The 26,693-nt window shown below is 40.4% G+C and overlaps 1 protein-coding gene across 4 annotated transcripts; it reads left to right on the forward strand.

Moving 5' to 3' along the window:
• Window positions 1-26,693, forward strand: LOC139209230 (oxysterol-binding protein-related protein 2-like). Of its 4 annotated transcripts, none has more exons than XM_070838863.1 (14): window positions 1-83; window positions 12,596-12,969; window positions 15,676-15,802; window positions 16,967-17,042; window positions 17,184-17,318; window positions 17,708-17,805; window positions 17,906-18,088; window positions 18,264-18,371; window positions 19,403-19,492; window positions 19,817-19,937; window positions 20,530-20,655; window positions 20,896-21,019; window positions 21,417-21,507; window positions 21,987-26,693. In XM_070838863.1, exons 2-14 carry the CDS (start codon window positions 12,933-12,935, stop codon window positions 22,087-22,089), a joined length of 1,419 nt encoding a protein of 472 aa, XP_070694964.1. In that variant the 5' UTR covers window positions 1-83; window positions 12,596-12,932; the 3' UTR covers window positions 22,090-26,693. The 4 variants fall into 4 exon arrangements, with proteins under 4 accessions (XP_070694964.1, XP_070694967.1, XP_070694966.1 ...); XM_070838866.1 differs by having other exon boundaries at window positions 20,533-20,655; XM_070838865.1 differs by lacking the exon at window positions 1-83 and adding an exon at window positions 6,116-6,302.

Raw genomic sequence — 26,693 nt, forward strand, 5'->3', positions numbered from 1 at the left:
CTGTGTCAATCCGAGGCTGCACACTAAATTCCTGCTCATCTCTCTGGACCTGTCAAAACATCCACCCTGCACAGCCCGCCGAGGTAAGGCGACATACATTTCACTGCCCCTGTCTGTGTTCTCCTGTTGTGTTTTAACGCCTGCAAATGCTACTTTAACCTTTTGCATATGGGGAAGATGGCTAGCTAGCAGCCACCTTTTTTTCTTCCCTCAACCCGCCCGCTAACGTTAATGCTAGCTGTCAAAAAGCCCCCTGACGTCCTGTCGGAGTTGGAGCTGTTGGCTTGATGTGTGTTTTTAAGGATAAACAGCACCCAAAATGCTTATTTAATTACCTTGCTCTCACTAAAAAATGTCGGCTGAGGTTAATTAAGTTTAAATTTTGCATGCTAGCGTTAGCAAGCAGTTGACGGTAGCTTAGCATTTGGGATGGGTTCTGCTTGGCACTCATGAGCGAGTTGGACATGAAGTTATTATTAACAACACACAGTTTGACTTTAGTTACTTATTCCTAACTACTGCTAGCTCTTTCTAATGTTTTATTAGCAGTACTGGTACGTTGTCTGGTATGATGGTGATGCGACTGTCATTTGAAATCTGCCCAAGGTGAGATGTGAGGGAGACACACAAAGACACAAGGATATGTGAGGAGGGCACAATGTGAAATATTCCTTTGTGCAAGAAGGGTTTGTAAATGAACACCTGGGTCAGCAGTGGCTCTTATCAGTGGGAATGCCCCAGTTCCGGTGTGGCTCCTCACTGCCTCCATCATCTCACAGGACAGACTAAACAAAGCGCTGTCTTTTTATGTTGCCGTGCTGTAGGTCACTGACACCAAGGTTTGCACTGACACAGCAGGCTGTTTGTCTGCTCTGTCTGATAAATATATCCCTCAGAGGCACATGTTGTATTGCTGCATCAACAGACCTCTGATTGTGATGATGCTGGGGGAAAAAGTGCTTACACTAAGACTCAGTCAGTTTAGACACATACCAATCTCATGGTTTGTGTATCGAAAATGTTTTGGCTACGGCTTGGGAACAGTGCATTACAGTAGGACAGAAATGCAGACAAACTTTGGTATGGTACATGGACATGTGTGAGATATATGTGTGCTGTTAACATTGACAGGACATTGCATTTTAATGGTTTGTAGATTAATCAGTAAAAATAGTTTCTGGACTGATGCATGTTAAGCACAAATGACATTTTCCTAGAGTAGTTGATTGATCATTTGAAAACAAATATATATAAAATAAATAACAATAGTTAGTTGCAATAGATAGACATGTTTTTTCACAATAAATGAGTGGGATGCTGTGTTTCTCTGCACTCATACTGTATATATTATACTACCTGGTGTTAAAGATCTTATGATGGATTTTCCAGTCTTGGAGAAATTACAGTTACATTTTTTTTTTGTTGTAGTTTTGATTTCCGAGGGGTCCTCAGGAAGACGCACACACCTGCTGATTTTATTGCTACATTACACGAGACATCAGCCCGTTCTCTCTGGAATTACAGCTGTTGTCATTTTGTTATGTGTCTTCCTCTTTAAGGTGCCCTAATTACTCCCTTAGTTAGTTGCTATGGCGATGGTCTCCATTTGAGAGAGGAGCATCACACTGTACCAGCAGACCGCCTTCCGCTCGGCAGAGCAGCAGAGAGAGGCATATGCACAGTTGAGGCAGGTCCTGGTTTGTTGATTCAATGGTTGCCTAGTTAAGTGTTTGCTCTGTGAACACCTTAAGAGATAGTTCAGTTATGCAATATGCATGTTTGAGTTCTGCGGTTAAATTTAAGTGAACAGGAAGGAGATTTTGCAAGGCATGTCCTAAAAGCCAGGTTTCAACACATTCGAGAGGAGCGTCACAGTGATGGCACCACCAACACACACTGCAGAAGATGCCATGCCAGTAGAGACATGAATTATTTTCGCACAGAAGTTGTAGTTTTTGGATTTGATTTCATTCTTTGATCTTTTGGCGAAGAATTAGATGTGGAAAATTAATTACATTCAGCCTCTGTGTGAAGCTTTTAATATAAAGACAGTCACAGGTTGCTCACCCACTTTCTCAATCGTACAGTGGATCTTCATAACTATGAGCTTAATATTCTTTTTGTTCATCTTATATCTGCAGTGTGTTGCCTGATGAGGCAAAGTTGAGCTAACGCCAGTCTAGGCAACCATCCAGGCAACAGAGAAACAATACTGTATGTATAATTTATAATAGAGCAGGGTAACAGTAAGCCAATCAGGAGCATGCCTCATACACAGCCATTGTATTGTTTTGCTCTGCTTTGATTGTCTCAGTCATAGGAAGTGTATGTTGGTCAGCAGGGACAAAGTGTGACAACAAGTCTACTATGGATACACCATTATATCCGTCAATATTGGCCAGTAGTGGTGATGATAAGTAATATATAGATATTTATCTGTTAATAATTTGCAGCTGGTATTTGTCAGATCAAATCAGCCATTCATTCTGTGTTATTCCTGTTTCTCTCTAAAGGTGCATTTATTTCTATAGCTGGGCTGTGTGTGGTGTCTACATGTTTGTATCTGGGCCACAGTTGCTGCTGCAGCTGATGTTCTATCCTTTAACTGCATTATTTGTAACTACTGTGGATGTCAGCGTTTGGGGGGGGGGGGGGGGGGGCATGTGCAGGCTGCAAGAAGTGCGATTGGACAGCTTGGTTTGCTTTTTGTTTTTTCTTCATTCTTTCCTGTACTTGTTTACTGATAGCGAAGACAACATCAACAAACCCTTCTCATATTAGCAAGCTGAGGAAGGGCATGGCAATGATCTCCTTTTCAGTAACACTAGACCACAAGGTATTCTGTCATCTGGCAAAGTTACGCTGCTGCACACACTGACAGAAAGAATGTAAACACGATTTGTTGATGAGGATATCCAATGAAATGAAAGTGTATCTTGGCCTCCTGATAACCTCGACTCAGAAGCAAAAATCCAGCCAAACCAGATTTTCCCAGCTGAATCAGTCTCACTCCAGCACACCAGTGCTCGGTTAGGAGTGTCAGTGTTTGTTGTTAAGGGTGGACACTTGGCAGAGGTTTCGAGGCAAGGTGCTGAGCAGTCTTTCGATAAACCTGTGTGAAAGGAAGACTCATCCTAGCAGGTTTTACTTCCTAGCAGGTATCACTGGAACGTGCTGACTCACACAACACTGAATGGTGGTTTGTGTGTGTGTGTGTGTGTGTGTGTGTGTGTGTGTGTGTGTGTGTGAGACAGAGAGAGATTGTGTGCTCAGCATCCTGCTCAGAATGAGACAGTGCTGTGTTCCCATAGGGTTTACACTGAGTTCTGGCAGGAGGAACATGAAGAGGCCAGACTCATCACTTCAGTCAGAGGCAGCTGCACACTCAGGGAACACGTTAGGATTGTCCCCTGCACGTGGATTAAGCCTAATTCTCAAACAAATGTAACACAAAGAAACAAAAATAGGCGACTGTGTTGTGTGTTGTCTTGTTTTCAGGTGATTATTGTTAAGTATTGTTAAGTGTTAAGTTAAGATGCTAAAACTGGGAGTTTTAACTACAGAATTCTTCTTATTGTCTTAATGCCATTCGTTTACCTCATGGAAAGTTTTTGTTAGTGTAGTTGTGATGGCATTTATGTTAATTTCCCTTCCTTGCTAATATTGTATAATATTTATTATGTATTAATAAATACATTAGATTGGCTGTGTTTGGTTTCAGAGAACAGTGACTTAAAGTTCTTTGACTTTAAAGCTACTTTTGGGTAGGAGTGCCAGCTAAATGGCTGAAATCTAACTGTTAGGGTGGGATAGCGTTTCCCTTTTGTGATTTGCTTCCTGAGCTGAATGACTGATACAATCTGGAAGTTACACCAGTCTCTTTCTGACTGTCTCTGGACATGTTTTATTGAGCGATTGTATAAAAAAAAAAAAAAAATTGGAAATAAAGAGACTGAATGAGATTACAAGTTAGATCACAGTTAACCAATTACCAATGGTACATATTCTGCCTTTGTTCAGGCGTCCAATTCGCAGCCCTCACTTGCTTCTCATGAGTTTTGTAGCTCCGTCACACCTTCTCATTTATCATTTTTTTCCAGCTGCACCAGTGTGTGATTTAAGCTGATTAGGTGCAGTATATTGCTGCTCTACCTTTGAGTTTTATTTCCATTCTGCTGAGTGGTTGTTAATGTAGCCAGCCGTGCAAGTCGTCCCTCTGCAGACCAGGATAGATGTTGTTAACGTTAGCACTTATTTCCTCCAAGTTGCTCCAGTCACTGGATGTGCTCCGACATGGTTAGTCTTGTGATGTAGGTCGACTGAATTTGATTTTGTACTTGTGGTCATACTCATAATAAAACATCGTTTGTGGGCTATTGACATTTAAACTCTCTTTTGTTAATGGTCTTGTGATCTGTATTTCCATTTCCCTTCCCTCAGACAGCACTGATGCGTCCTACTACAGATGACACACATTAGAGGATGTTGTAACCTCCTGAAAGATAAAGAGATGAACTTTACTTAAGCCCATATTGCTGTGATAGAGCATGAGCCAGCCATGGTTTCCTGTTTTTTTTCCTACATAGTCAAGGTGTTGCATTGTGTTGTTGAGGTGAAAACAGGGAGTCTTTTCTTTCGCTATTTCATAATTAGATTTTTTTTATTATCTGCATCAGTTTGTTGTCTGACTGTACCTTTGACCTTACAGCTGTTTATGTCGAGCATTACAACAAAAAAAACACTTCCCTCCCCATCGATTCTGTCCTCCAAAGTCCACTCCTGCTCCTCATTTTCTTTTCTGCACATATTAGTGCACAGACAGCACCCAAAGCTAAATGCTGCTCTGTGTTGGACTCCCTATGACACAGTGGCCCGTCTGTGCTTCTTGTTCCTAACGTTGACACTCAGGCTGCAGTCACATCCTACCTCCTCCTCTTTTGGATTGGCAGATCAAACATCCATTCCCTTCATCAAAATCGTAATCTTCTAGCTATGGCCTAAAGCACTCGCTTGGTAGATTTTAATCAAACGACACAAGGTCTCTGCAAAATGTGTGCCTGAGAAACAACTTCTAGTGAAAAACGTGCCCGTTTAGAGCACAGTGAAGCTACCTGAGTGCATTGATGTTGGAAAACAAAGAGCAGTAGGCTTTTTTCTGATTTTTGACAGCTATTTGTTGCAGATTTTATGGATGCCATAAAATCCATTCCAGTGTGTTTGTGTGTGTGATGCTTGTCATCTGACCCGTTTTGATCAAGCAGTCCCAGAAACTAAGCAGCCTCAGGAACTGGACTGAACTATAGGCTATAATAGTTCCTTTGTCTCATGTTGTCTCATGTCTCAATTGTCAAGTATTCATGGTTCTCCAGACACAGTGGAAACATAAATTAAATCGTTTTTTCACACAAGACATCAGTCAGAATTGAAAATGACTGACAGGCAAGACACGTGTCTCCAAAGACACTTTTTTTTTAGTTTTGCTGGTTACTTTCCTCCTTCATTCAACTGCAATAAAACTATGAGCAAATAAAGCTTTGCTAGCTTGCTCTTATTTCTCTTTCTTATTTTCTAGGCTAATCAGGAGGTTGGACAAATATTGATATCATTACAGTGTCCCAGTATTGATACTAGTGACCACTGTACATTAGTTGTTGCAGTCTGAAAGATTGTGTTTGACCAGTCAGTGATGCTCAGCACAACAGACCGCTCCTCGATGATTCCTGCTCCATCAGAAAGTCCCACCTAGGCAGCAGAAACTACAGTCGTAATGCAGAAAACGTTGAGTTCAGTTGAGAAGCTCCTGGAAAATTTTCTGCAGTGGAAAAGGATCAGTTGTTTGTTCACAGGAACTAGATGAGACAAAAGATGGTCACTGAGCCCCATCAAAGCTGTGTTTGTTTCAGGTAACTTGAATTGTTTCCCTTTTTACATAGTAAATGCTCCCAGTTTACCCGTGTGTGTGTGTGTGTGTGTGTGAGAGAGAGAGAGAGAAAAACTGGCTTGTGGTATGTATTTCACAGTCGGTAGAGGTGTGTTACCTATTGAGGAAGGTGTGTGGAAAGACAGGAAAGGAGGTCTGTGTGTGCTGTATCATTGCTCAGTGCTGGGTGCCGTCTCGCATGGCAACAGCTCTCGTCTCTTAATTTCTTCCTCCTCGCCTCTCTCCCTCCGTCTGTGTCTGGTCCTCTCTCTTCGTGTCCCTGCGGCTTTGGATGTTTTTGTCAGCCCTCGGAGGACAGCGCAGAGGGACGTTGCTAGGCTAGTATCTGTACGCTGGACTTATGAATGGAACAGCCACTTCGGTAGGTTTGTCTTTAAGGTTTTGAATGAGGTAATATGCCACTGGAAAGTTTGACACGAGTGTTGCTATGGTAACAAGCTTTGGTATTACCTAAAAATAAAAAGATGAGGCTCATGTCGAGGGTCCTCAACATGACTGGTGTTATCTGTACTGTTTAGTGGTCTAAACTCTAGAATAGACATGTACATGGCCTAGTGAGATTTAAAGTCTGGTGTAAACAATTGCAGCACAACAATATTGTTAACTAAAAGCTATAATGTACTTATTCTCCCGACCCAACCTTTGTCAGCTGTCAAACATCAGGAGTAAAGAGTATAAAAATACTTGGTCGCATACTTGATACTCTTGGTCATTTGCTTGTTTTAAAAGAAAAAAAGTCTCACATTTTAGGATTAGTTCGTTGTCTGCTCTGTTATAACCTCATAAAAAACATTTCTAGATGTGTCTTAAAGGGAATATCAGTATCTCTATTTACGAAATGCATCTCGACCAAAATTATTTGTCTAATTCTTCCATCTGAAGTGAGTGTCATGATACTTTGTGTTATTTTGGATTGAACTCAGACTACTGTTTGATGCTGGGTCTCATTACTTCTAACTTTAACAACGCTAATGTGAAATAAATGCAGCACACTCTAATGCTTATTTTGACTAAATATGAGAGCAGCAACATAACTCTGAGCATTTTTTCCATTATTGGCTGAAAAAAAAATTTTATGGCCACTGTTTTAGGTGATACAACATCATTTATAATTGATATTCCTGGTTTTAGGAGATTAGGCTAGCAAAAGATGAACTGTTGAGACTGTAGTCAGCAGTTATGTGTTAAATGAATTAAGGGCAGGAAACCTCAAGATTAAAGAAAAGTTAATATGACCAAAGTGAGGCTGCATTTACCTTTTCTTTTACAAAACTTTATCTCTGAAGCCATCATGCCAGACGCATGTTTCTCTGTTTTTGTGTGTGTATCTAATGGAATAATCAAGGTTACATGAGATAAGCTTTTGTCCATGTACGAAGGAGTGTGTTTGTGGTGTGTGTATGGTGCCATGTCTGTCATGGTTACATAACTGCTCACAGGCGTCTGGGACAGAGTGAGCAATATGATCTTAGAGCCTTTTGCAGCCAATCAGAAAGCTCTCTGTCTGCCTGCCTGCCTGCCTGTCTGTGTGAGAATATGTGAATTTATTTAATTAATGGAACGGTTATGAAATGGGAAAGTGAAATGACTAAAAACATTAGTGAAATGCAGTTTGATGTAAAACAAGATTTAGTGAGTAGAAATAAAAACTGGTATAATCTTGGCTTATCAGGGATACTGAAGTTCTTTAATTTTGCCTTCGTCTCCTTCATCTGTGGTTGTTGATGGTTTGAGATGCAAAGAAACATTTGCTCTACAAATCATAAAAGAGGAACTAATTTAATAGCCAAGAGCACAGCATTCAGAAGAGTAATTAAGATTAACATCTACACCAAGATTCATTCCCAGATATTGCACCGTTCTCAGCTCCTGTTTCGTTTCAAACATGCAAACTTAATTATTTAGGACTCCGTGTGGAGCGTGTCTTTCCGACCACAGTTCAGAAACACTTAAAGGAGAAGAATCTGTTTAACATCCTAGAAAGGCCAAGTACAGCCTGAGGGCTGCAGTTCAACCAGTGGTGTCATACTTTTTCTCAGTTGTTACCACATAATCAGAAGGAACTGATCTGTACAGCGTCTGTGTGCACCAGATTTAAGACTGCAGTTCTAAATAAAGAGCAGTCTTAAAGAAGAGCCAGGAGTCTGTTGACTACAGGGACTTAAGACATTGTTGGAAACATAATACTTCCTGTTATTGATACAAAAAATGAATTGTGTAGTGACTTCTAGGCGTGGTTTTGGCTCATAGCTGGAAGCAGTTTGTTATGAGATTAGGTTTAAGATAGCTTTAATACAGTGAGAAATCAATTACAGGCTGGGTACTGAGGGATTCCCACTTGAGAGCTGGTGAACTGTAGCCACTAAGTAGTGCTTTGTAACCAAGGCAGTCTGCCATACCAGGAAATGTTGGTGAATTTCTTTCCGAGATTAATAATTCATCGTATTAATGTGAATGTCATGTAAAGCAGTCAACCTGTCTTTCAAAGTAGGAAAGAGTTATCAACTATGACACCTTCTGGTCAAAACATGGTGATTTATTGTTGTCTTTTTGATGACATCAAACCAATAATGCACTAATAGTATTGTGTACAGCCTCAGTCGCTATAACCCTCGCTCACTGTGCTGTTATGGCAGTCCCATTGGTTTACCCCCACAGTGAGGAGTTTTATTGGGGTTAGGGTTAGGGTTAGGGTTAGGCATGTGGGTAGATTTTAGATTTTAAACAATGACAAGGAAGGTTCAGTAAAGCGTCATTATTCTTGGTATGAATGGATCCCACAGTTCAGCAGCAATAAGGTTATAAAGTGTGGCCTAAGCGATGAGCCTGTAATAACTCATGCAAAGCAGATTTTGAACCATACTTGCTTTATTAACAGACATACAGGCGGGTATCTTGTGGTTTTCTGTCATCCAGTGCTGCTGTGTTGCTTCTTAGCAAAGTGTTTCCAAGATGCCACGTTCAAGGTTGAAATATTATTTTGTCCTGGTTTTATTCAGAAGTCAAATGGAGTCTCAGTAGCTGCTACAGAATGACCTTCTTTAAGGGGACTTTCAGTATTTACTTGGCATAAATAAAATTGCTCTGTGTTGGCTTGCCAAAATGTTTAGCCTGATATGATGCGGCCGTTTAAATAGCAAACAATCAGCAGATTAGTAGAATATCAGCACTTGTTACATGCTAATTTTTAAGTGGTTTAAGTTGATACCTGTTGCATTGACCTCCGGTTTTATGTTGAATGTTGTGATGTTCACAGAGTAGAACATTGAGTACGAAAGCACTGATGCATAAAAATATGTGTGATAAGGGTTATCACAATTGAAGGCTTGGTCATGTTTTGATTCACAAGCTGATGACTTACCTTTTGGAAGCAGGCAGTAGTTTGGGTATCTTTAGACCAAGAGGACACACTTTTTGACAGTTAAAATGTCCTATTTCGTCCAATCTGGATTTTAAAAATGCACTGCTCATCGGTGCCCTGGTTTGTGGGATTATTAGTATGGGAGGCCACAGGAAATATCAGGCTCTATCGTGTAGATCTCCTGGCTGGATAAGCAGTCAACTCCTTTTTAAAATCTTTTTTTTCTTTGATTGTCACGTGTACTAAATCCATTTAAACAACAAAGTCAGAAACATCTTATTTTATCTGGCTGAAAGCACATAGGTGTAGATTTAATAGGAAACACAATCACAAAAACGAAATGCAAGGTAGGACTTTGAATTAGCTCTTCGAACAGTCATCTGTTCTGTCCACCTTATCGATTTGTAGACGCTGGGTCCAGAGTTCATTTATGTGCTGAAGGCGTTACCTGGCAAAGGTAAAACCAGTGTTGTAAAAAAGTCAGAGCAAGAGGAAGGGAAAGAGAGAACAAATACTGTTTTCTCTGAGATTCAGCCATTAGCCCTCAGAAATGAACTGTATGAAATGATTGGTCTCTTTTGGGATTCAGCTGCACTGCAGGTATGTAAAAATTCTGTGCTGCTCTTCTGATAACCTTATAAACAGAAGATCTCTGTGTTTACTGCATCGCTGTGTTACCCCAGGGTAACTGCGTATTGCTCATAAAGCAGCAGCCATTCATTTAAGAATAAAGACATAAAGACATTTTGAATAGAAGAGCAAGTGCAGATGACATTTGGTAATCTTGTCCACAGTTACTACTGTAAGCTACTAATTGGTTACGCCTTGTAATGGCCACTGTAAACACACAGGACATCATGTGATGATTGGTTTTGACCAGTGTCAGAAACACTAGAGGAGCCAAAAGGCAAGAAAACTGTAGACAAAGCAAAGAATAGGTTATGGACACAACAATGCTCAGCAACATTTCATTTCAGGCATAAACTTTTCCCTCTTTTCTTTTTCTTCATGTCTTTCTAGGCTTGCAAAAATATGTCTGCAAAGCATGTTATGCATATTTATGCATCAATTTCAGCTGGAACTTTTGATCTTCAGAAGCTGGGATGAGAAAGGACACTAATGAAACGTATTCATTAGACCTAAGCAATAACAAACCACATATTACAGACAAACACTTGGTTAGTATAAAAATCCATGCAGTCTTCAATGACCACCGTTAATACATTAGTTTTACACCGAACATTTTGCTATGCTGGTGTCAATACTCAGTTTCAGTATTCATACCAAAATACAGTGAGTAATGGAATTATGAACATATCTTTACCCTTTATTTTCATTTAACAAAACTGCTCAGTGCATCAGTGTTCAGGTAATATCTGCATACAAATCAATACAAAGCTTTCTGTCCAGATATTCAGTGCAAACTTAATAGAGTAGATGTTAGTTCCTGTATTCTGGGGCCTTCCAATATGTGGTTTGATCATTTTATCTGGATATACTAGCATGAGAAAATGTCTGAGTACATTTTGTAATTTCATCCAGAGGAAGTGGTCGGTCCCAGTTCACATGTTTGAAGATAAGAGGCTAAAAGTACAGAAAGTGATTCAGTGATTAATATATTAATTTGATGAATAATAATACATGTCACTGATATTTTATTTATACTTACTTCATATATACTTATACACTTTGGCTAAAAATAAAACAGTGAGACTGCTGTCAGCCAGTATAGATTCTTATGAATGACCAAAATATGAATATTTAGATAAATGCTAAGCTTTGATTTCCAGTAATTAATCAATTTCGCTGTGTGTATGTGTGTGTATTACTCATGTGCTAGTCAGGGTTTATTAATACCTGCACCCACCCGTTTAGAGCCAATACGCACCACCAAACCTGCAAAAATATGTTAATCAACTGACACGCAAACCGCCATTACAGTGGCACAATTGTCAAGACTGAGGACAGAGATGAGGACTGAGCGCTGCGGCGCCCTCTAAGAGAGAGGAGAAGAGAGAGGGAGCAAAGCTAACAATGTCTCTGTAAGTTATTAATCACTTTGGCTACTCTGAACGCTGTTATGTCACTTTTTGAACCGCACATCCAAACCCATGATAGTTTCTAATCAGTGAACCCGTCCGGTCCGTCCTGTGGGTTGACCTCTAAATGCAGCAGTGACAATGTGGTGTAGAATTGAATTGATCAGAAGCAGAATGGATTTGATTATGAGTGGACAGATTTTGCACATGGTAAAAACATGGTAACACTGGGGGGGTCTAAACTAATTGTTTTAAAAGGTAGCTGCGACACCCATGGAGCCATGTATGACTTAAAGTAGATAAAGACCCGTAACACACAGTATAGCTAAATAAAGAGGAGACTCCTGCTGTGCGATGCCGTCTAGCCTACTGCTGAGCTTCCGCTGCAAACGATGAGTCAGTGTGTTATCAATATTTGTGGTATTTGCCATGTGGGCAGTGTCATTGTGATGAAAATGTTTCATGCCTTGTAGTTTAACTAAGGTAAGGCAATGAGGGCTGTAGTGCTTACAGAAACAGGTGGATACATTCTGTGTCATGGTGAACACTGTGGTGAAGGTGGCAGTGATACAGAACCAAACCAAGACTAAGAGATAAAAATGACCTTTTTATACAGCAGAATGATGTGGTCTGCTGCCGGGACAGTGAAGGGGTTTCCTCCAAACGACATACTCATTAACTAACGTGTTAGCATCACCTCACCCAGTGTAATTTTTGAGTAATTAAACAGTAAATAAACCTGTTGGTTGAGTGTCTCCACCTTCACTGATTATCACCTTGTCACCTTTACTTGCTGGTTTTCAACAGGATGGAGAGAGAGTCATTTGAACATTGTTAAGGCCAGTTCACTCACAAGCTGAATGTTATATAAAGCGAATTTAGTCTAATTGTGAGGGGATAAATGTACATTTCTTGCACAGCAGCCAATTCTTGCTAAACTAAAAAGAAAAGCCTCAATGTCCAACAAAATGAGACAGGCTCTGATCCAGAATGCCTGTGACAGTGGTGTCCTGATTATGTAACCACTAGACTAGAAAACTCTCTGTTTGCACTCAGTGGGCCATGATAGACAAGCTTGTTGCTCAGCCAGACAAAGCAGATTTTCAGCTGGTAGCCTAGATAGCTGGGAATGACCCTTAGCACTCTGTGTCATCTTTGGCTCATGTTAACGCAGGCTTCATGGTAAAAAATGACTCTTGAGTGAACTCAGAAACTAAAGACTCAGAGCTTGTTGTTGTTTTTTTGTCTCCACAGGTCACTATCTTGCTTCTCTCAGCAAAGCCAAAGACACTGAAACTGACCTCTGAAGTTGGATCAGCTGTCCATTAGCTTTCAGTTAATCAAACTGGGGCTGGGCTGTGATTGACGTGTCCTGGTGACATTCTTCAGTGGTCAAACCCTCCGCCACAAATCACTGAGACATTCCTTGGATATTGAACGACCATTGTGCCGTTGCCTTGGTGATAATCCAGAGGGACCTCGAACGACAGGTCTCTCCTCCAGGGGAACTCTGAGGGGCCGCCACCAAAAGGAACATGTGCTAGAGGTTGAACATCTGTCTCAAACAACTGGTCGGCTTTGACTCTAGAAGATGAGCAATGAGGATGAGTTCTTCGACGCCGTCACAGGTGTGTGGGTGAACCGTGTTTTACTCATGTTATGGGCACATAACATAACATGTTTACACTGTCACATTATGAGGGTTTGCCTTCCTTTTAGGGACAAACTGTTTGCAAACCATTACAATATAGGGTGAAGACTTGATTTAAGGTTAGGGTAGGGTTATATATAGACTAATGTAAGGGTTCGGTTTAGTTGAGTTGTGGTTATGGTTAGGCTAAGTCTCCAGGAAATGAATGTAAGTCAATGTCCTCTGAAATGATAGATTTTCTTTCTCAGACACACAAACACACACTGTCCTCTTTCTAATTTCTATTAAAATCTATTCTGCAGATCGTTAGAGTTAGGCTAAACACACCAGATATATGTATATGTAATGGTTACGTTTATTAGGGGCCTGCTTTTGTCTTTAGGTACTATGATTCTGTTCTTTCAGCAATAGGCTGTCAGTCCTATGAGGTTTGTTTTTTTGTCTCCATCACAGAAGCACAATAGCATCCAATGGAACCTAACCTGCCTTAGTCTGATGATAAGTTCAATAATTCAGAGGTCTGATGTCTTGCCGCCATGATCGGTAATGTTAGCAACACCCTGGATTCTGTGAGAGCGGTGTTGTGTTCACATGCGTATGTTTTTGTATTGTATTTGCAAAAACAAAAAGAAATAGACCGAGGAAAAGCTGTCAGTGTTACATATTTGTTTGTTTTTATCCAGCAGATGCAGAGAAGTGAAGGACTTGGGTAGTGACCGCCCAAAGTCAGCACTTAACATTTAATCTGATATTCCTTCTTGAGGGAGGCAGTTAAATGAATCAACCACCAAGTCAGGAGGGACTTTTATATATGATTTATCTTAAGTGGTTTCAGATTTCTGCCACTGTGGAGGCATTAAACAAGCATTCCTCCAAGTACACACTCATGGGATGCCATGCATGCTAATGTTAGAGTTGCTATAAAAAGGTCTGATATCCACAAATTAGCTAATTAAAAAATTTAAGGTTGCTGTGTGTGAGACTTGTGTCCCTCCTTTGTCCTAATGACTATTTACTATGAGAGGCATAGCTTGACTTCCATTCCAGGGCTTGTGATGTTAGTAAAGGTCATGTATTAATGTGAACAGTTATAAATCCTGGGATTTAATAATGGGAAATAAGAGATCGTAGACAACATGGGTTTTGACGGCGGTAGTACAAACATTCTAGTTACCAGCCCCTTATGTGCATTTGAGTTTGAGTGTTTATGTTTGGTGCAGGGTTGAAGGGTTGAAGGGTTGAAGGGTTGAAGGGTTGAGGGGCAGGGCAAAGCAGGGTGTCCTTCCCTTTTAGCAATTGTTAGCCTCATTGTATTTGTTACTTTACTGCCAGTAGAATCCTTGTTGTGTGATATTGCGAAGGCATCCATGGTGACTTACAGTCATTGTTGTGCCACTATTGTTATGTCTTTGCAGGTTGCTGTTTCTATGTAGATATGAATGAAATATTCACTCCTACGGTGTGTCATTATTATGATCATCTTACTAATCTGAGACAGATGCAGACCAGGGCAGATGTATTATTCATTGGTACATGTGCACAGAGGTAGCTGTGATCAGCATCAGGTGGCTTCCAGCCTGGCTTTAGTATCTAGTTATTTTTCTTAGTATCTAGTTCTTTCCATATTATATATTCATGTGAGAGGCCTTTGCTTCATATTTTATATCTAAAATGGATTACCTGATATGGTAATAATACACACCCAAGCACCTTTGACGTCCTACTGACAGCCGAGTAGGTGTGTTTACTAAATGATGTCTATTTTGTCTATTTGAAAGTGTTGTTAAGGCCCCACCTTGAGTTCACAACTCCACCCTGCAACGCTAAACATTCGCATGCCATGTTCATGCTCTGGCATCCAGGTGTAGGTCAACAACAGCGTGTATTATATAATGAAATTATATATAATTTCATTATGCAAAATATTCAGTCACTTGAAGATTTCCTGTTGTCAGACAGTAATGAAGTGTTATTTACAACAAATATAAAGTAGACTGACATCACCAGAAATAGATATATTATCTGTCTGCCAAAAGACACCAGCCTTAAAAAGACACACCTACAAGCTGGCAGGTTTTCAGTGAGGTATTCTGGTCAGTCTTGCACGTTGACAATATAATCTTTCTCTAATTTGTTGCTATGCAGAGTTTGTCTCTTAACTCCTGATCATGTGTCATTCTTTTTTAATTTTGCTTTGAATTTAGGAAATATTTTTTTCCACATTGTATGCAATGTCAGGTGCTTTTTACTTGATTTCCAGCATTTTGTTGCAGCTATTGAAACTTTTTGAACAAGCTGCTATGGTTTCATAAAGCCTTCACCATGATAGTTTATATGTATTTTACCATTATTTAGTTGGGCCTGGAATCCTGACCATGAATTTAAGAAAAAAGTACACTTACCAATGACCCACTGCTGTGTCAGAGAAGATGTTAGTCAGTGTTTCAGGCAATTGGTGAATTTTGCAAAAACAAAATATTCATATTGGAGGCAGCAACCTGCAAAAACCATAGAGGCCAAAGTGTCTATTTAATCAGAAAACCAGTTTTTTATTTGACTTAATTTGTCCATCCCGTTTCTTTTTATTTCACTGGTGAGTTAACAGGTATTCTGCACTCGACATTGGCTGCTGCAAAATTGGGTATAGCCACTTTCACCTTATGTCTTATGTCCTGTCCCTCAGGCCTGGATTCGGACGAGTCGTACGAAGGGGTGTCAGAGGCCAGTTTCAAAGATGCACTGGTGTTTGACAGCAGCAGTCAGAAGAACAACGGATCAGTGCCACAGGAGAATGGCATCAAGAAACACAGGTACTGCTGCATTCCTGCCACGTGTATGTTTGTTTGTTGGTTGTTGTATCATGTATTTGTCTAGAAACTATTGAAAGCCTCCGGCTGATACCAAAGCAATGTGTTGGGCAGGGTCAAAACTCTTATGCATTAGGGCTGAATGCTTCATTGTAACCAAGCCACCCACTGAACCTGTCCGCATTTTTTTGGATCTTTGTTTTGCACTTTTTGTTTCGTTATCAAGTTGCCCTCATTGACATTCATTCAAACAAATGTTTTTCTAAAATAAAAAATCTGAAATGTAAGCTGCCATTTGTACAGGAAAAAGGAAAAGGGAGTGAATTTTAGCAAGAAATACTGCTAAATACCTGGACTATTGGCTTCGTTACCGAAGTGTAGTGTGGTATATTTTAGTCTAGATGTGGTACATGATTACGTGTCTGCAAATGTTAGATGAAAAGAAACAGAAAAAGAGAAAAATATTGAAGCTGTTTCTATTGCCGTCAGCAGGGGTCTGGCTTTGTTTACTCGCACATAAAAGAATTTGACTTATGCTGTCAAATTATGTTTATTTGATCGCAATGATGACATACAGAGTGGAAATGAGCACTTCTCCATTCACTCCCACTAGAGTCATTCTGGGAAAAGCCAGCCTTGACTCTTTTCTGCAAACAAATCTTTTCTGGTCTCTCTCTGTTTGAACACAATCAGCACAATATGATGTGACATTCAGTGCGAATATTTTTTCTTTCTCATTCTAGCATCAGCATGTAGCATTTTTGTATCTTCAGGCCTGCTACCAGACCTGACAGAGCACATGCTCAGTGTATCTACAGCCTTGGTTTTCATTCTGTTGGATCAGATAATATTGGTACTGACACTGACAGCCTGCATCTGTTTGTTTGTGTGTGTGTGTGAGTGTGTCTGTATTTCTGAATCACCATCATCTCCGGAAATGTTTTTGTTTGGGTGCTAAAGACTCACTCTAGAAAGACTGGCAATAACTGGGACAGACAGAACCGACTCTGTGTTTAAACTTATAGGAAGTTGTTGGTTTTTGTTGGTGAGAGCAGCCTTCAAGAAAACATGTATTGAGTATCAAGTATTGGTGAAGCTGTGTGTGTTTTATTTGTGCATGTTCTCCATTCATGCAGTGTCTTGTCTTGTCTTTTCTTTCTTTTTTAGGACATCATTACCTTCGCCCATGTTTTCCAGAAATACTGTCAGTATCTGGAGTATCCTGAAGAAATGCATCGGAATGGTAAGGACCCACAGATTTTCCTCCGTTGGTTGGATTCATCGGAACAGAAATGGCTACCAGAATATGTTGTGTGAAGTTATTTCTTAGATTCTCTCCAACGTCAGATTCAAGTACAAACTTCATGTCGTGTGCTTTTCACAGGAGCTGTCCAAGATCACGATGCCCATCGTCTTTAACGAGCCTCTGAGTTTCCTGCAGAGAATCACAGAATACATGGAACACACTTACCTCATCAACAGAGCCTGCTCGCTGTCCGACTCCATAGAGCGCATGCAGGTCGGAGCCACACACACACACACACACACACACACACACACAGCTCTGTGGAACACATGACGGACATTGAAGAACACATACGAATTAGTGATAACAGCAGTGTACTTTCTTCAGTTATCACATACAGCCAGCCAGGCATCACTGTATGGTCCTTAAGTTGTCTTGGGTAAAACATTCAGCCATCAGTACTCGATAATTTTGTTTTTTGCAGGTTTGACTCTGGCTTGCTCAGTTAATAACAATTAGTGGAGGAAAATAGTTGTGCTGGTAGTGTCATTAAAGAAATGCATGAGCTATATAATATAGATCAGAAAAATCTAAGTAATTTAATTTGGCATGAAGGTCTGTATGACATCCACTGATCAATCAACCAACTTGTTTGTCTTTAGGCAGTAGCTGCTTTTGCCGTGTCAGCAGTTGCGTCTCAGTGGGACAGAACTGGAAAACCCTTCAACCCTCTGCTGGGAGAGACCTATGAACTCATCAGGTACACACACACACACACACACACACGCACACACAGCTCTTTTTAAGATCACCCCATTTTAACAGTTCATTTATTCTCTCCGCTCCACTGCCTTCTACAGAGAGGACCAGGGTTTCCGTCTGGTATCGGAGCAGGTATCCCATCATCCCCCGGTCAGTGCCTTCCACGCAGAGAGCCTAGCAGGGGACTTTGTCTTCCACGGCTCCATCTACCCCAAACTCAAGTTCTGGGGCAAGAGCGTCGAGGCTGAGCCTAAAGGGACCATCACACTAGAGCTACTCAAGTTAGTCCGAAAGAGATGTTGGTGAAACTGTGTGTGAGAGTGTGAGTGTGTGTGTTCATATAACAGTTTATTGATCCTCATCTTCTCTACTCTCTTCTCATTTGTAATCCTCTCCTCTCCTCTCCTCTCCTCTCCTCTCCTCTCCTCTCCTCTCCTCTCCTCTCCTCTCCTCCAGGCACAATGAGGCGTACACATGGAGTAACCCTTACTGCTGTGTGCACAACATCATCCTGGGCAAACTATGGATAGAGCAATATGGCACAGTGGAAATAGTAAATCACAGGTAAACTATACACAGGAGGTTTAGTTTTTTATTGTGTGTGTTTTTTTTTTGTTTTTTTTTCAGTGTATAATTTGTAGGCAAATATGATAGAAAACAAAGAAAGGCAGCACATATTCACATTGTAGGGGCTGGAACCAGCAAATGTATGACATGTTTACTTGATGAATTACTTTTTCAGACAAATCATTTTCTTTCATTCTAATATAAAACAAATAAGGTAATTTAAAAGGGAGTTAAGTTTTCCATGGAGGTGATTGGTCTTTATTGATGCAAAGCAGGAAATGCGACATCACTGAGCTTCTCACACAGTTCCAGTCCACACCCATGACTGGCCAGGGTTTAGTCTTCTCAGTTCTTGCAGAGGAAATGGAATCACCGTCAAGTTCAGTAAAACCGACACTGTGGTACCTGTTGCTCTCAGAACTGTTAAGTATTCCTGCCCAACACCTTCATCTAGTCTGCCACAGTGTTCAGACTGCAGCGTGTTTAGTCTTTGTTTGCCTTCTCAGGGAAACAACCCACAGAGTCACTTTTTAAACCTTTATTTATCCAGGGAACCTCTGCAAAGCCTTTATTATCCTTGCTTCTGTCACGCTCTGTGTCATGTTCACACAATTGCACAGATTCACACTGGGAGCTGTGTCAGGTCACAGTCTAGCACAGCTTACCTGCACCGAGCTTTACTGTTTCACTGATTGGATAAGTGCCTTGAATGGGAAAACAACGAAAGCTCGATTGATTTGGTTTAAAGTTCAATGACATTACACTAATGATACTCTAACAATGTAATTTCTCCTGAAAACCAGAAGCCTTTTTGAGAGACTTTAGCTTCAGTCTTGGAAGCATACATCTTTTATATGAACCTAATAAAGCAAACTGATATATGTTAACTTTGATAACTTTGATGTTTGTCTGATGGTTGTATTGCATAACCACCATTTAAAAAAAAAAAAAAAAACACCATTATTTTGAAAAACAAAGCTAGTGAAGAGACACTAACTGGTTCCTCTTCTCTCCTCTTTCCCTCGCAGCACTGGAGACAAGTGTGTGTTGAATTTCAAGTCCTGTGGGATGTTTGGCAAAGAGCTGCACAAAGTGGAGGGATACATCCAGGATAAGAGGTTAGAGTTAGTTCACTCTTGTGTTGCTACATCAATTGTTTTATAGCATTTAAAGCTTAGAAAGTTGCTATGCTAATCTAGTTATTCCTTTTCCTTCTATACTCGCTCCGCCTCTTCCACATTTCCTCTCCTCCCTCTCTACCTGCCTTTCTTCTTCCTCCTTGTGCTGCTCCTTTCTTCTCCCATTTTGTCCTCCCCTGGCTTTCTCCTCTCTCTGCTGTCCCCATCTTGGTCCTCCTCCTCCTCCTGAACCTCTTCTACTTCCTCTTTCCCTCCTCTCCCTCTCCTCCCTCCTGTTTTCTGTCTGTCTTTCTCTCTGTCCAGTAAAAAGAAGCACTGTGTCATCTATGGGAAGTGGACTGAGTGCATGTGGAGTGTCGACCCTCAGACCTACGAGGCCCACAAGAAGTCAGAGAGGAAAGGAGACGGCAAGAAGCACAAAAATGTGAGAACAAGTTAGAAAAATCTGTTGCTTGTATTTACTTTCAACATTGCATTGTTGTATAACACTGAGTCATAAAAGCCTTACCCTTGTTATCAGATCAGAATTTCTATCTACTGTTTTTCAAGGAAGCTCAAGTTTTTGCTTCAAATATATATTATATCCAGATTCTGAATATCGTAGAATTGCTTGTTTTTTGCAGTTGTTGCTCTCATGATTTTGCTGTTAGTCCCATTTATTTGTTTTCTTTTTCTCTTGATTTCCTGTTGGTGTCCAAAGCACTCTGTGTGGTCTTATCCAGGTAAACCAACAGGCTTGTGTTGGTAGGTTGGTGCTGAGCTATTCAGCTTTAGTCTGCTTGGTTATTTGTAGTGAAGCATAATAGCTGCAAAAAATGTGTTTCTTTCCCGGTGGTTTTGAAAAGGCCCATTGAAGCGAGACAGATCGTGACAGAAACTAATAAACTGATAAAGACGGTAACTGTATGTAGATGTAGTATAAATGAAGCCATTTTTAATTTCATGGAAAACTTTATTTGCCCCTGAACATTTTGACTGCATATTTTCAGAGTAACAGTGGAATGTGTTATTTCCAGGAGGAGCCGGAGGGAGCGGAGAATGATGATGCAGATGACATGCCTGAAGTCCAGGAGACAGTTTGTGTCATACCAGGAAGCACTCTACTGTGGAGGATAGACTCCAGACCGCCACACTCCACTATGGTAGAAAAATTAAAGATGCACTGGGAAAATCACACACTGTACCGCTTCACCTTTGAGTAGGAGCTTTTCTGTTATCGGCCTCACAGTCATGGAAGCCCATAAAACAAAAACACACTCAGTGAGCTATTTTAATCAACAGAATGCTGAGACTCTTTGATTTTACTCAGGGGTTGAGCAGAAAAGTCATACAAGATGAATATATGTATCTTTCATTTATAATTTCTTCTCTTCTGTCCTCAGATGTACAACTTTACCAACTTTGCAATGTCTCTCAACGAGCTGGAGCCTGGCATGGAGGCCAACTTGGCCCCCACAGACTGTCGCTTCAGGCCTGACATCAGAGCCATGGAAAATGGCAACATGGGTGATTTTATTTTAAAAGCCCTACATCAGTGTTTAATGGAGTATTGTTCTGAATATAAAATAATTTTTTGGCAGATTTTTTTCTATTCATTTTAGTGTCATTATTATTTTTTATTTTATCAATGTTATCTGTAAAACAACCAAAAACAAAAAACACACATAAGGAGAAATAAAACAGCAGTGTCCTGCAGAAACTTCAGTCTTGCTGGCATTTCTATGACTTTTCTATTTCTATGTCGATAACAGGACAGTGCTGCCACCTGCTGGATTTCCGTGTCGCTCGTGTTTCAAAATGCAAACAACTTGATTACCTTGAATTTGTAAATGTATTCTAGCTCGGATCTCTTCTGCTTGATCCATGAGCTAATCTGTGTGTGTGTGTGTGTACATGTGTGCAGATGAGGCCAGTAAGGAGAAGGAGAGGCTGGAGGAGAAACAGAGAGCTGCCAGAAAGGAGAGAGCCAAGAATGATGAAGAGTGGTCTACTAGGTAGGAGACATACGCAAATTAACTTTCAGTGCAATAAAGCATGCAAATGGTACAAAGATAACAAAACAGGATGATGGATTAAGGATGTTGTTCTTTATCTTGACTATTTCTTATTATTGAATACACATGATTATAGCACCATTCTGAATTTTGAAGATAACATTTAGGTCTTAAATTACCTCTAACATCTGATGTGGCAGTTTTAAATCCACACTGTAGATTAGTTCATCTTTACAGACATTTCACTTCCTTGGCTGGACAATGTTACATTAGATAATAAATATGAAATAATCATCAATTAATAATCATACAATATAAATGAAACAATAAAAAATTGACGTGATTTCACAAATAAAAGGGTAAACAATCCAAATTATACATCGTCAAAAGTAACCAAATGTTTTTGCCCTTGTTAATTTTTTAGGATTGTGTGACACATGAAGCAGGTCAGTTGTTCAGACATTTAATCTGTCTTTCAGCTGGTTCCAGATGGGCACCAACCCGTACACCGGCTCCCCAGGCTGGCTCTACACAGGTGGCTACTTCAACAGGAACTACCAGGACATGCCCGACATCTACTGATCGCCTGCTCTCCTTCATCCTCCTCTTCCTTCTCTATAGCCTGCAATGATCTGCCTGTCATGAAATGGAGAGAAATGTTAAGAATCCACTTACCCATCTTCTTCATTCCACTGCCTTCATCGTCGTCATCACCTCCAAACTGACCGACACACACACCCAGCGCAGATTGGGAAGGCTCACAGAGAAGCCGAATGGCGGTCACTTCTCTCCAACAGCCGCCTGCTTGACAACTCAGTCTTCAGGTCTTTTTTTTTTTTCGGTTGTGTAAAAGCTTTTACACCAGCTGCACCTCAGTCTTATTCTCCTCATCTCATGTGATTTCATCACGCAACGACCAGCAAACGTCTCCCATCTCTCTGCCCCGGCGTCGTTTAGAGCACAAGAACCATTTTACCCCTGACCAGTCCTAGAGGCAGAGAGCTGGTACATGACAAACAACAGATAAAGGCCCACAAACTCACACATCCACTCTGAATGTTCTTTACAATCGGACTCCCTCCTCCTAGGAACCACCTCCCAAGCCTCTGGACAGCGACATTTTAAACAGTCACATTTGTCATTAATGAGTAAGAAATAACATGTATAAGACATTATAATCACAGTGATGGATTTATGGGGGTGGACGGACAAATAGTCAATGGGGAAATCAGGGATGTGAATGCTCCTTTGACTGAAGATGGATTTTGAGGACATGCATTCTTTTTTTTTTTGTTGAGACTTTTAAACACTCAAAATATAAATACAGGTGATAATGTACTCGTTAAGAAACAAAATTAGAAAGAAACACTGTTGGTTTAATTGGTCACAACGAATCGAAAGCAAAGCAAGCGTGAGCTCATGACTGTCCACATGTTATAACCCTAAAACATTTAGTATCAACTGTTACTCCACCTTAAGTTTTGACCATAAAAAAAAAAAAAAGAAAAGAAAACAAGACAGCCACTAGAAAATTGATGTTTCCTTGACGGCAGAATGTGCAGCTGGGACCAGATCTGGGGTCAGAAAAGAAACCATTTAGGATCTGGTGCCCTCCGACAAGGACGCCAATGAATGAATGAATGGAGCACGCCCGAGGTGACCCCCCCCCCCCTTGACATGTAACAGTGTTGTTTTAACACTTGGCCTGTAGCTTCTGTTTGTCTGCTAGAATGCTGTTGGTTCTGCTTCCAGTAGAAATATACGGCATGATAAACAATCCTGTGTGGGTTTCTGTAAGGACATGCAGAGCAGCTGGAGTTCAGACCCAGAGTTTAAGAAACACTGAACTGAATGTTACTATGCGGCTTGGCTAACTGTGCTGGCTGCTAACTGAGGTTTACTCATATTCAAAACAGGATTTGCACAATTGCACAAAGTCTCATGTTCAAAGCAAACTTTAAGGGCACATTTCTGTTCTCCCCCTCCACAGGCGGGTCAGAGGTCAGGGTTCAGTCTCCTGCTCAATCGCACTGCAGGAGGGTGTGTGAGCTTTAACCTGAATGATCAGATTTAAGGAACAGTGGTCTGCTATCACAGAACCACCCCGCTGACCAAAATCCACACCTGAAAAAGCAGACAACAGCGATAGACCTCACACTCTTAGAACGATCCTGACATTTTAAGTGGACTTTAAATTCCCACATTAGACACAACCACCACCTGCGTTACATGGGGTAACAGTGATGGCGTCAAAAACGTAGGCAACAGTGACAATACATGCACATTCATGGTGTGAATGAGTGTATAAATATGTACAGACACTTAAAGCCATATTAACTACAAAATAGAGCGGATTTGCTGTGTGAATGATGTAAACTTGAGAGTTCACACTGTCAGATTCCTGTTATTATTGATGCCACTATCATCATAGCATGAAAAAAAGAAAACATTATTCATGTCAGTGTAATACAATGTAACCTGCAGCGTTTGATTGGGTATTAGAGGATGAATGGATTACTGAAGGGGCCTATGGGGCACAGGCCCAGAGGCATAATGTCAAAATTACCATCAAAGAGACACAGAACGACTGTTACAGACGCAAAACGGATACAAAGCATTGTGTGTAAAATGACTACAGAGACACACAAAAATGAGACGTGAGACAAGATTTGAGACTCAAAAAGCTACAGAAAGATGCAAAATGACTACAAAGACACAGAATGACTGCAGAGATAGAAAAGCACTACAAAAAGATGCAAAATGACTACAAAGACAAAAAAAAAAGACAAAAACGTCCTCTTGTGTCTCTTTCGGTCTAGGTGTTGCTCTCCTCTATACAGGCCCGTGCTCAGGGGCCCGTTGTCTCATAATCCATCCATGTGCTGGTTTTCTTCTGATATTGATTGTAGTAAACAAAGAGAGACTTGCCACATTCCAACAGCAAGTCGAGAGTTTCATTCCCAAAAAGATTTGAATAAAAAGAAAGTGAAAACTACTGCAATGAATGTTAACACGCAAAAAGAGATGACAACCCTTCTCAGGCATACCATCAGCTGATAGTTTGACACAGTTATCAAGTGTTTCAGAGCTTAAAGTTCAGAAACGTTTGAATAGACATCCTTCGCGCAGTGCGTTCTGCACTTTTAGATCACGTTAAGCCAAGCGGCTCAGACATGAGATACGTCATGACTAATATTTAGACTTAAGCTGCTCTGGAGCTTCATATTTAGACGGTTGACTCTCACTTTGTTGCCGTTGATTCCAGCTGAGGCTTTGGGTCTGAGATCTAAATGCAGATGTTGGATGTAAATTCTGTTGACTGGACACCAAGCAAAGCACCTGCAGTAAACTATCAGACAGGAACGTATATGAAAGATTTAACTTTCAGTATATAGATTTAGCATGTATGCTGAAATCATATTAAAATAAATGTGTTCAAACATACGCGGTTTTATTAGAGCTTCACACTCTTCAGCTTCAGATTAAATTAGAGATCTAAGATTAAATAAAGTGAAACATCCCCTCATGCTCTTATCTTATCTTTGCTCTTGTTGAATCAGATACAACTCGTCTAAAGTTGTGTTGTGACGTTCATATAAAACCCTGGTTCATCACATCAGGACTTTGTGACAGATTCATGTGTAAAAGACCCTCAGCTCACCAGGTTGTTGTCACACCACAACACTCTTCACTTTACAGACTAGTCTGCACCGCTGAGAAAGTGACTTTTTGACAGCAGTTGTTGAGAATATGGTTAGTTACCTTTAAGGATGCGTCCCTTTTGAATAACGTACTGGACAGAGAAAGTGCAACAAATCTATTGAGCCTTAAAATCTATCGAGCGATCCTCAGAAAATAGTTTTAAAATCACATTTTCGTCGGTGCGTTTAGGAACTACGGCGTGTTTCACAATAACCAACTCTATGCAACTCTGGCACCTCAACATGAAGTTTCATGTCTGATCTGTTATTGTACAGGAGCTTAACGTCCCTCTCACCCCAACAACACACACACACACACACACACACACACACACACAGCCTGAATAGTCATTTGTATCCCCAAATAATAAGATATGGTATTCCTTTATCAGTCCCACGGCGGCGAAATTCACAATAATGCTAACTTTGCCTTCTTAGTCTTTCTTATAATAATCATTTCCAGTTCCAATGGATTATATTAACTTGTTGAACTACTTGGCACTACAACCAGCGTTCATCAACTTTTCGTTGTGTTTGTTTTTAAATTTTATTTCCATGTTATGCTTAGTGCCTGGATTTGTCAGTTTCCCTTTCTTCATTCCCTTGTTTTTTTTGTTTTTTTTTAATTTATGTGTATTATTTATGATGTTTGAGCTTTTATGAAAAAAATTCTGTTGTCAGTTTTGTTTTGTTTTTTTGCTTATGTAGTTAATCCAGTTTCTCTTTAATTCTAACACGAATAGGAACTGATTTATAGAGGAGCAGAGCGTCTAATCAGGGCTTGAAGTGGTCATCATTCACCAGCTCAACACGTGGACACTTTACTGTGGCCGTTCCATTTGTCAGATTACCTACAGTCGCTAATTCACAGTGGAGGTGGGCTGAATCAACTTAACATGTAAAAAGTTATTTTCATTCTCACAAAATGGATTTGTAATTTTAAAAAAGTCACAAAGAGTCAATCACACAAACACTACTCGAGTTGCTCCACCACAGAGGGGTGTGAACATAACTCTGGTCACATTGCTGCAGCAGCATTACAGTCATTTCAGCTGGTTAAATGGTCCCAGTGGTGGCTAAACATAAGACACGGCCACGTCCATCAGCGCTGATTCAGACTCTTTGGGCCACAAGACTGCTGCTCTGTCATGAAACTACATCTAGGTTTATGTTGCTTTGAGTGTTGGTTCTTTCTATAAAAATGTCTTCTGTTGAATTTTACCCTCCTTCCCTCTCTGACTGTATCACTGGGTTGTCGATGTTATATATGTGTACAAGTGCTGCACAGAGGTAATCACAAGCAAACGGCATATTATTTTGTGCAACTGATTTATTTTTATAGTATTTAAACAGTTTTTGGTGAGAACATTGTACCAGATGTTTTATTTTGAGGTGGGGGACTGTAAGGGGGGCATATCCAATCTGTGGACAGCTTGGTAGATTAATGAACGGGGGAAATGTCTACTAATAAAAATGCTAATTTCA

The sequence above is a fragment of the Pempheris klunzingeri genome, chromosome 11, assembly GCF_042242105.1.
Source record: "Pempheris klunzingeri isolate RE-2024b chromosome 11, fPemKlu1.hap1, whole genome shotgun sequence".
In the NCBI taxonomy this organism is placed as follows: Eukaryota; Metazoa; Chordata; class Actinopteri; order Acropomatiformes; family Pempheridae; genus Pempheris; species Pempheris klunzingeri.